This window comes from Carcharodon carcharias, chromosome 8, assembly GCF_017639515.1.
Source record: "Carcharodon carcharias isolate sCarCar2 chromosome 8, sCarCar2.pri, whole genome shotgun sequence".
NCBI lineage: Eukaryota > Metazoa > Chordata > Chondrichthyes > Lamniformes > Lamnidae > Carcharodon > Carcharodon carcharias.
This window is the reverse complement of record NC_054474.1, coordinates 16,500,556-16,512,256: the sequence shown is the minus strand read 5'-3', so window position 1 is coordinate 16,512,256 and position 11,701 is coordinate 16,500,556. Positions and strand designations below refer to the sequence as shown.

The following is an 11,701-nucleotide window of genomic DNA, read 5'->3' as shown; positions in this document are numbered from 1 at the left end:
TAGAAGAGAGGCAATCAGATATGTTTCAAGTAAAGATAGGAGTACGACAAGGCTGTGTACTGTTGCCAAAACTATTCAACCTATACACAGAACAAATACTCAAATAATTACATGGACTTTCAAGGGTAAAAATTGGAGGCAAAAAGAGAGCAACTTGCAGTATGCTGACAACCACAGCGCTACTTGCAGGATCAGAAGAGGCCCTACAAAACATTGTTGATCAAGTAAAATTTAGAAGCTTAGAATATGGATTGTATGAACACCAAAAAGACAAAAACAGTGGTAGTTAGAGGGACTACATTAGAAACTACGGTGAAAATGGAAGTGGATGGTGTCATACTCGAACAAGTAAATAAGTTTATCTATTTAGGGAAAATGATAATAGAAGATGGCAGAAGTGATGCAGAAGTTAGAAGAAGGATATAAATAGCCAGAAATAATTTGAACAAGATGAAGGATGTGTTAACAACAAGAAAACTCAAACCTGTAACAAGGAAAAAACTCATAAAGTGACTTGCGCAGCAACTCTTTGAATCAGCCATTCACCTCGTGCCATTCTATCCACTTTCCTGTCTGCCTCAGAAACCTCAACGATAAGTAAAGATCTGGGGAAGAAATGAGAGGCCTTTCAAATGTGGATACAAAGATGCACACTTAAAATTCCATATACAGACTATGAGACAAATGAAGAAGTGCTTGAATTTGCAGGAGCAAAAAGAACTCTTAAAAAGTGACATCCAGAAAAGAAAATGTCAGCATTTTGGCCATTTGATCAGAACTGAAAAGCTACAGAGATCTCTCCTAGCAAAGTGAAGGGCAGCAGAAAGAAGGGTTAACCTAGGCATAACTGGATGATGGACGTCACAGAGCAGTTGCAGACGAGCTAGTTATTGGTGTTGGCCCTTTGCCCCCTGAGGTGTGAGATCCTTATGGGTGTATAATGGGTTTGTGACTGTTTGAGCTGAGAGTGATGAGAAGAGTGAATTATCGTGGTGGAATGGATGAGACCATTCATTCTATAGCGGCACTGGGTGGCTGTCCTCTTTTGCAGGGCATTGGCAATGACCACCACTGCCACCACCTCTCAAGCTGGATTAGTGAGTTTGTTGCCCATCCTGCGGCCAGAGCAGGGGTAGAGGACTTTATGGCGAGCCTCCAAAAGGCACCCAAGGGAAGCGTCATTGGGGTATCCAGGTGTTTTTTTGCCTTTCAGAGCCATGTCTTTGCAGCAGTCATGGGCTGGAAGCTCTGAGAGGTGTGCGCACGTCTGGATTTTAAATATGGTGCCCAGCGTGCTGAAGCGGCGAGGTGATGGTGTGGTGGGCGAATGAGATCCCGCCTGCCATGGAAACGGTGTGTCTCTGGGGAACACATAATTAATGTGGTGGGTTTGGGTCGATAGCTACCGCACTTAGTGCAAATCTGGGACGATTCCGTCCATTGATTCTGTTGCTTCTGCTCAGATACTGAAGCAGTTCATGTCCAAATGGGCAAGACCTGGACAATATCCAGGCTTGGGCTGACAAGTGGCAAGTAACATTTGTGCCACACAAGTGCCAGGCAATGACCATCTCCAACAAAAGAGAATCTAACCATCACCCCCTGATGTTTAATGGCATTACCATCACTGAATCCCCCACTATCGACATCCTCGGAGTTACCATTGACCGAAAACTGATGCAGACTAGCCATATAAATACTGTGGTTACAAGAGCAGGTCAGAGACTTGAATCCTGCGGTGACTAATTCACCTCCTGATCCCCAAAGCCTGTCCACCATCTACAAGTCACAGGTCAGGAGTGCGATGGAATACTCTCTCTTTGCCTGAACAAGTGCAGCTCCAACAACACTCAAGATGCTCGACACTATCCAGAACAAAGCAGCCCAATTGATTGGCATCCCATCCACAAACATTCACTCCCTCCAGACGCACAGTAGCAGCAGCATGTACCATTCATAAGATGCACTGCAGGAACTCACCAAGGCTCCTTAGGCAGCACCTTCCAAACTCACGACCGCCACCATCTATAAGGACAAGGGTAGTTGTGCATGTGTATTTATTTTTTAAGTATGACATGTGATTTTGTTTTAGTTACATGAGTCACTCTGTAACATTACATCATGAATGAGTTGTAAGCAATGATAATTTAGTAGTCAATTTGGCTCTAACATTGTAGGGTTTTTGCTGAAATGGCAAGTTGCTTAAACAATAGTGAAGATTACTGACCTAGAGTGTTGGCCTCCAAATGCCATATTGAACAAAAGAGAATATTTGGGTTTAAGTTGGGACCGAGATAAAAGTGAATGACCATTGCCAATGTCTATTGTATTCTGGTGGTCTGGCTCCCAGAAGTGTTAACCCTGCAGTCATGTAACTAAAACTAACTGTCAGGGACTGCAATATAATATAACCTGAATGAAGCAATTCTGTGCGTGCGTGAAACATTTGAACCACCAAGAACCACCTATTACAGCTGAACCATCATAGCTGGAAGTCTTCTATTGCAGCCAAAGTGCTGTACTTGTTCCAGCTTCCAAGTCCACCAGAGAACCAACCTCCTGGCTATTTTCCTACAAGAGCCTTCACAGCTTCATGAGAACCCTTTGTTTCTAAAAGACCTTCACTCCAACTAAAATATCAACTCAGCCAAGAAGACACCAGATCTGCATCGGCATAAAGACTGAGTTATAAATACCATTTTTTATAATTACAGTTTTAACTCCATCTGTATATGGACTTTGCGTGTAATAGCGTGAGAGAGACAAGCGATTGAGACGTTGCATTTCAAAAATCCAGGGCACACGTGTGATAATAAATAATCTTCTTTACTATTAAAAATCACAAAAAAGCCTGCTCCTGGAATTTATATTAAATGAGGAAAAACCACTCTTGAGGGTAAGGAAAGACACACACCTCACACACAAACATCCTGATTATGGACTGGAAGGGACCACACAAAATCCTACTGGTAACACTTGGGCCTGAGTCTTCGGGTCGGCGCGCAGGGGAGGTGGACCCCGCTTGCCGACTCGTAAAATGACGCACGGTGACCTCAGGCATGCATCCTGACGCCACCGCACGTCATCCCAATCTTCAGTTCGGCGGGCGCGCACCGGAGTCGGCTGCACGCCCGCTAAACTGTCAAAGGCCTAATACCAATTGAAATAATTAGCAGGGCTGCCCATCCAACCTTAAGGTTGGCTGGGTGGGGGGGTGGGGCAGGCGAAGAGCCCAGGCGGCCTTCGCAATTTTCATGGAACCTCATCTACAGGCGGGGTGAGGTTTCATGAAGGGTTTATAAATGTAATGAAAATTTTTATTAAAAATCGTTGATATGTCCCAGCTCACGTGACACTGTCACATGAGGGGACTTGTCTGAATAATTAAAACATTTTTTTTCAAGTTTTCCAAATCAAATTAATCTCCCTGAGGCAACTCCATGCATCAGGGGGATTCCTGCGCTCCTTCATGCGCACGTGTGAAATTGCACAGGCCCCGAATCTCCCTCCTCCCCCCGCCCGTACAGGTAGCGCTAAGCGCTTCCGGGTGTGTGTCACGCTGGGCGGGCCTTAATTGGCAGCGCAGAGCTGATCGCGGGCAGTGATCGGCTATGTGTCCGCCCGCGCATGTTCCCGAACTGCCCGCCCGACAGGGAGAAAATTCTCCCCTTGGTAAAAAGAGATGCAATGTATTTATTTAGTACCTCAGCTATGCCCTCTGCCTCCATGCCTAATTCCCCTTTCTGGTCTCTAACAGCCCCACATCTCCTTTCACCACTGTTTTACAATTTATATGCCTGTAGAAAACTTTGTGATTCCCTTTTATGTTGGCTGCCAGTCTCTTTTCATACTCTCTCTTAGCTTCTCTTATTTGCTTTCTTACTTCCCTTGAAGGTTCCATATTCACTCTGATTCTGAGTTGTATTATCCACCTGACATCTCTCATAAGCACACTTTCTCTTCTTCATCTTTATCTCTTTCATCACCCAGGAGCTCTGGAATTATTTGCCCTACCTTTCCCTTTTATGGGAATATACCTTGACTGTGCTCGAGTGATCTCTTCTTTAAAAGTAGCCCATCGATCAGTGACCATTTTTCCTGCCAACCTTTGATTCCAATTTATCCATTTTTACTCCATTGAAATTGACTGTCCCCCCAGTTAATTATTCTTACTCTGGATCGTCTTTTGTCCCTTTTCCATAGTCAGCCTAAACCTTATGATACAATGATCATTGTCCCCTAAATGTTCTCCTACTGACACTTGATCCACTTCGCCCACCTCATTCCCAAGAATCAGTCTAGCAATGCCTCTTTCTTGTTGGACTTGAAACCATCTCCTGTGGAAAATTTTCCTGAACACGGTCTGGGAACTCTTGCCCCTCTCTATCCTTTACACTACCTGTACTATAATCCCAGTCTATAGTCGGATAATTAAAGTTCCTGATTATAACTACCCTATAATCTCGCAACTCTCTGTAATTTCCTTGCAAATTTGTCCCTCTACATCCTTCCCACTGGTTGGTGGTCTACAGGCCAAGCCAACCAATGAAATTGCAGCTTTTTTGTTTGTTAACTCTAGCCAAATTGATTCTGTCCATGAACCCTTTGGCACGTTCCTTCTCTCCAGCACTGCAAAGTTTTCCTTAATCAATATCACCACTGTTGCCCTTTTCTTCTTTTCCTATCTTTGCTGAACACCTTGTATCCAGGAATATTTAATACCCAATGCTGCCCTTCCTTGAGCAAGGTCTGTGCTAAAGCCACAACATCGTATTTCCACATGGCTATCTGTGTTGGTAACTCATCAATCTTATTCACCATACCCAAGTGCGTTCATATACATGCGCAGTAACCCTGATATAGACTTAATGGCACTAGTCCTAAAGTGTGAACAGGCACAGAGGGACCTGGGGGTGCATCTGCACATAGAGCTTTGATGGTGGCAGGACATATTGAGAGTGTGGTCAACAAGGCATATGGGATCTGGTCTGAGCACAAAAGCAGGGAAGTTACGCTGACCCTCTGTGAAGTTCTGGGGCAGAATTTCACAGTTGGCGTGCAGGGGCGGGCCCGACACGCATGTGTTTAAAATGACACGTGATGACGTCGGGCGTGCACCCCGATGTCACCGCGCGCCATCGTTATATTTTGGAAGGCAGGTGCACTGTGAGTTCAGAGGTGCACCTGCCATTAATTAACGGGCCAGTAAAGGACCTTGAGGCAGCAACTGAAGGCCATTTTTCGCAGCCCGTGCGATTTTCAGGGTGTCGCACTGGCGCAACGGGCAGGCCACATTTTTAAAAACCTCATCCACAGACGGGATAAGAGGGGTGAGTGGGCTGGCTAATGCGAATTGTTAGAGCTTTAATGCATTACTTGCTGCCACTTCCTTGTGTGAACAGGACAACTTCATTTCGCTTCAGAGTGGCTTTGACTGAAATAACAGGCTTCACTTCAGGACTCTGGAGGAATCAGAACACTTGGGGCCTTCCAGGTATCAGTCAACCTTCCCTTATCCTGGGAATGGAGATTGTGGTCTCTGCTGGAGGCACCTCCTCTGAGGAGGAAGAAAGGGTCAGGAGGGGGAGGAAGCCAGAAGTCCATATTCAGCCTCCAGGGGACCCACCTGTGAGAGGTCAGGTGCACAGGCACAAGGGGCGCAGGGCCAACAGGAAGTCCAAGGCGGAAGGGGCTGCAGAAGACGCACTATCCTGCTGCCAGGGTTTACAGGCAGTAATGCAACTACCTCAATATGTCTGAGGTGCATTACTGAAGGAGGCTCCATCTCTCAAGGGAGACAGTGACTTCCATCTGTCAGATGATTGGCCCTAGAGATCAGCTCCAACGCCAGTAGCTCTGAAGGTCACGGTTGCCCTCAACTTCTATGCCTCTGGCTCTTTCCAGGGGTCGGTGGGTGCTTTTAGTGGAGTCTCCCAATCAGCTGTCCACAACTGTGCCAAGCTGTTGACAGGCCCTCTGTTCAGGTGTACATTCACTTTCATTCACTACCGCACAGATGAGGAACAGCCAGGTACAGTGAGCCAGAGGCTTCATGGCCATTTCTGGCTTCCCTTGCGTCCAGGATGCTATAGACTGTACACATGTGGCTATCAAGGCTCCAGCAGGTAAGCCCGGTACCTTCGTCAACAGGAAGGGCTTCCACTCCATGAACGTGCAGATAGTGTGTGATCACAGGATGCAGATTCTACAAGTCTGTGCAAGGTACCCAGGCAGCTCCCAGATGCTTATATCCTGAGGCACTCCCAGGCGCCGAGGCTCTTCAGTGCTTCAGTCCGGCTGGATGGATGACTGGTGGGTGATAAGGGCTAACCCTCAAAAGGTGGCTCATGATGCCCTCCGCCATCCAAGAACAGAGGCTGAGCAGCGGTACAATAGGAGCCAGGGCACCATTAGGGCTGTGGTAGAGAGAACCATCGGTCTTCTCAAGATGCGTTTCCGATGCCTGGACTGTTCGGGGGCGCACTCCAGTACCCCCCAGATTGTGTGTCACTGATAGTGGTTGCATGCTGGGCTCTCCGCAACGTGGCGCTGGAAAGGGGGGGACTCAGTGAAGGAAAAAGATGTTGACCCAGCTGCCCTGGCAGCAGACGATAAGTCCAGTAGCGAGTCCGAGGACGAGCACGCTCAGAAGAACGCTGAGGGGATAGATGCCAACCTGGGCAACCTCCAGGGAGGCAGGGACACCTGGGAGGCTTTGATCCAACGCTCCCTCAGTTAGCTTACCAAAGATGAACCACCAACACATGCCAGGGCTGGAGGCTCCATTTCTGATACCTGAGAGCAACATTTGCCTGGTCAGGAATATTAACTATGTGCCATTTCAATAAAGCTCAATGACAAACAAGTCGCTCATAACATCATGGGTTCCCCTTCACCTGCACAACTAATGAAGCACCCAGAGGCTTGTTGAGAACCAACACATTTAATGATTTGCAGCTTGGCATATAGAAATTAAATTAAATGAAAAGGCGTTGAACAGCAGACACCAACTTAACGGTAACTTAAAAGTAAACCAGTAGCGATAAGCCTGTGTTGTGCCTAAGACGCTTTATGTTTATGCTTGCCGGTACTACGTCTAGGTGCTCCCCCCTCACTGCCACTGGCATTGAAGACAGCCTGCTCACTCTGCTGCCCTGTTAGCCTTGATGACCTTGATGGGTGTCCTCTGGCCTGTGGAGCCTGTGCTAACCCTGCCTGGGAGGGAGCAGCCAGTGGCTCAACTGGCATCTCCCCAGTCGCCGCAGCCTCATCAGATGCCATGGTCACTGGCAGAGGGGTGGAGGAGCTGCTGCCATCATCCAGAGTGCCCTGAGAGGAGCCCTCAGAGACAACAAGCAACTCGTGCACCAACATGATGTCGCTTTGGACCTCCCTGCTCACTATTGATGGATGGGCACCTAGCTGGAATAGTGGGTGCCCAATCCATCTCACACACTGGCACTGACCACCTGAGATCATTGCCGCAGGTCCAAGCACATCCCCAGGAAGCCCTGATTGTTCTCCTGGAGGAGCCTCTCCATGAGAGTCACCACTCTCTCCATGGAGGAGGCATTGTGCTCGGCCATGAGGGTCATTGCATTGCTCACGCTCTGCATGGACTCCTCCATCATGGAGACCATGTCACACATTCCCTCATGTATCTCGGCCAGATCCTCCCGCACATCCTGCTGGACTTCCAGCATCTGCTGCCTCAGAGACAACTCCAGAGGCACATCATCAGCCACCAACTGAGCATGTTCCTGATCCCCAGCAGTCTTCTGACTGCCAGCACCCTGGGCACTCTCTGTCTCCGACTGCACCTCAAGCAAGTGTGAAATGCCCTCACCACTGTGCACCGAGACACTAGCCAACGATCTTATCCCCACCGAGGTGCTGGTATCTGCGCTGGTTCCTGCCTGGCTAAGAGGGTGTGACGCTGGTGCATTTATATCTTCTGGGCCCTCAGGGGTCAGTGGCAGTCCCTCTGCCTCCTGAGTGTGAGTGAACTCCGGGGAGGCTGAAAGGAAGAACAAGGACATTGATTAGTTGAAGTTGTTACACCGGCACCCGAATCAGGATGTGTTCCTCTTTCCATTATCAATGGGGATCCCAAATTGGAGGCTGAAATCAATAAACAGTCAACAGTGAAATGGTTGCACTGACAGACATTGTGACCTCAGTGCACAGCACTCTTACCTCCCAGTGGCACCCCAACCTCACCGCGGCCGGTAGACCTGGGCACATGGCGCCTCTCCAGCTCGAGATCCTCCGGCTCGTACCTGGTGAGGATCAGAAGGTGGGCCTGCCCTCCGCCAGTCTGCAGCCGCTCGGCATTATTGTGTGTGGCCTTCTCCTGAAAGGAGAGAGGAGCATTGATTGGCCCACCCTGTACCTGCATTGCCATTGCAACCTGGCCACCCCCACCTGAGTGAAACCTTGCAGGGCTCATCCGATTCGTGACCCCAGAGCCTCCAAACACTCACTTCAAGCAGCCAGGGCTGACCCCCTTGCCCAGATGCTGCCTCCATGACATTTGCCACTCACACTCTAAGAACCTCCAAACCCACTATCACCTAGAAGGACAAAGGCAACAGATAGATGGGAGCATCGCCACCTGGAAGTTCACCTCCAAATCACTCACCATCCTGACTTGGAAATATATCGCCGTTCCTTCACTGTTGCTGGGTCAAAATCCTGGAACTCCCTCCCTAACAGCGCTGTGCACGTACCAACACCGCATGGACTGGAGCGGTTCAAGAAAGCAGCTCAACACCATCATCTCACGAGCAATTAGCGATGGGCAAGAAATGCTGACCCAGCCAGCGAAGCCCACATCCTGTGAATGAATGAATAGAAAAACAAATTCTGAGGTGTGTTGGGGGCAGCGGGGGTGGGGGGGCTGGTGGGTGGAGGGAGGCCAACCTAAACTACTGTGCTAAGTGACCAATGCCAACTTGGTACTCACCCTTCCTGATCACAGGAGGTCGTTGAATCGCTTGCGGCACTGCACCCCGGTGCGTCTCACCACATCAAGGGAGCTGACCAGTGATGCCATCTCCTCCCAGGCACGTTTTGTTAGGTTGGGGGGGGGGCCTCCTTCTCCCATCCCTTAGGACCAGGATATCGCGGTGTGCTGCCACCTCCTCAAGGAGGGCAGTGAGACACTCATCGGAGAACCTTGGCACCGACTGCCCCGCTGCCCTGCCCTCCCGCCCGGCCTGTTCTCCAAAGATGTTCTCCATTATATTGCAACTAACTGAAATCAGTGGCAGCCTTAGGACGGCTGCCTGCGGCTGTTTTTGAATAGGCCGATGGGTTGCCATTGTACCCAGCGGACACTGGCCTCCCACCACCGCCCACCCCTTCCTGCTGATGTCAGGAGTTGCAAGTTACGTTGGGTGAGCCTGAATTGGCCCGCCCACATAAAATCGCGGTGCGCGCCTGATCGCGACCAGGTTCCCGACCGCCCTCGCCCACTTCTGCTGAGCCCGCCCGCCAACTGAAAAACTCTGGCCCTGGTTAGGCCACAACTAGAGTATTACATCCAGTTCTGGTCACCACATTTTCGGAAGAACACGAGGGCCCTTGAGAGCGTCCAGGGAAGATTTACCAGTATGGTTCCGGGGGATGAGGGATTTTACCTGCAAGGTTAGGTTGGAGAAGCTGGGGCTGTTCTCCTTGGAGCAAAGGACGATGAGGGGAGATTGGATAGAGGTGTCCAAGTTTATGACAGGTTTAATTAAGGTGGACAAAGGAAAGCTGATGTTGCAAAGACTAAGGGGACACAGATTTAAGGTCTTGGGTAAGAGATACTGGGGGGAGGCTACAAGTGGTAATAGCCTGGAACTCAGTGTCTACTAGGGTGGTGGAAGTGGAGACAATCGATAGCTTCAAAAGGAAATTGCCTGGGCACTTGCGGGAAGTAAACTTGCAGTGCTACAGGGTAGAGCGGGGAAATCAAACTGACTGGATTGCTCTCAAGAGCCTGCATGGACTTCATGGTCCAAATGGATCCTTCTGTGCCGTAATGCTCTGTGACTAATCCAGAGGAATCAGTCTAGTTTTACAGGACATAAAAATTGGAGTACCGTCCTTTATTAATTGATGACACCCCCACTTCCCACTTCCAGCAGGAATTCACAGTGTGACTGATTCCTGGTGTCAGTGTCCAACACCCTGTTCTTCAAAAACCATCTAAAACTCCACTGTCTGCATCCTCACTTGCACCAAGTTTGGTTCATCCATCACCCCTGCGCTCGCTGACCTATAGTGGCTCCTGGTTAAGCCTCATCCGCCAGGTACCATGCCCTAAGGGGGCATTGCCAATCATGGACTTCCATTGGATTGATCCATGTTTATGCTTGGCAAAATACTGCAGTGGTTTGCTGTTGCCTTTTACAGTTTGGCTGACCAGGAAACTCTCCCACTTTTACTGCCTGCCATTGGTTCGTATCAGAAGGATTTATGGGCTGATGGTCAACCTGTTTGGCCATGTTACGCACCTTCCTTGGCCATCAAGTCCTGAAGTGGGACTTGAATTCAGAGGTAGGGACACTACCACTGCACCATACGACCTACTCCCTGGTTAAACAACGCCTCAAATTTAAAATTCTCATTCTTATTTTCAAATTCCTCCGTTTCTTCACCCCTACCTAGCTCTGTAACCTTCTTCAGCCCCACAACCCTCCTCAAATTCTGGCCTCTTGAGCATCCCTGATTGTAATCGCTTCACCATTGAAGACTGTGCCTTCAGTTATCTAGACCCGAAGCTGTGGAATTCCCTCTCTCCTCTCTGCTACTCCACCTCTCTTACTACCTTTAAAGATATCTCTTTGGCCAACCTTTTCCTCAAACATGTTCAAATCTGCCCAAGTATTCGCTTATTGACTCAGTGGTAAATTTTGTCTGATAATGCTCCTCTGAAACACGTTGGGATGTTTTGCTGCATGAAAAGTACTATATAAAATACAAGCTGTTGCTATACCCTTCTTTCTTTACATAGAGCCTGTGATTATCTGTTCGCCATGAACAGTTTAGCTGTCAGTGGTCAGGTTATTTCCGGATTACATCTGAAAGACAGAGGATGTGTCAGAAATGTTCGCAGGACATTAAAAGCAGAAGTCATACTGCAGTTTCTGCTGAGCTATAAAGAATCAGTTCAGTGATTTTCACAATGGGGGCTACATCTGATCAGTTCAGACCCAGTAACTGAGCAGACGATGTATCTGTACCTGGTCCTCCTCATGCTGCCTGTTTCCTGTGTGGCAGGTAGGAATGTAACTTTTACATGTTTAATCTTTCCTGCTTCTCGGTTCACTCAAATTTCCTTCCAGCACTGTCAGAATGATATGTCTCTCTGGCTCTGTGTGTGAGTGACAGTGCATTCTCTGGACAGACTGGAGAAGCTGGCGTTGTTCTCCTTGGCACAGAGAACGCTAAAGGGAGACTTTTAATAGAGATGTTCAAAGTCACGAAGGGGCTTTGAAAGGGCAAATAAGGGCTAAGTGTTTCCATGGGTCTAAGGTCAATAACCAGAGAATAAAGATTTAAAGGAATTGGAAAAATGTGAGATCATTTGTAAGGCAACTTGAGGAAATTTTCTTTTACACAGGGAGATTGTCATGATCGGGAATGCTCTGCCTGACAGGGTGTTGGAAGCAGGTTCAATAATAACTTTCAAAAGGGAATTGGATAAAGACTT

At 48.5% G+C, this 11,701-nt stretch overlaps 1 protein-coding gene across 1 annotated transcript in view; it reads left to right on the top strand.

The window, feature by feature from the left end:
* The first annotated feature begins 11,166 nt into the window (after positions 1-11,166).
* The window catches only part of LOC121280765 (mast/stem cell growth factor receptor Kit-like), a 50,215-nt gene continuing 49,680 nt past the window's right edge, over positions 11,167-11,701 (top strand). Inside the window, exon 1 of the mRNA XM_041192933.1 lies at positions 11,167-11,268. Coding sequence (XP_041048867.1) covers positions 11,220-11,268 — 49 coding nt within the window. The 5' untranslated portion in view covers positions 11,167-11,219. The remainder of the gene's footprint in view (positions 11,269-11,701) is intronic.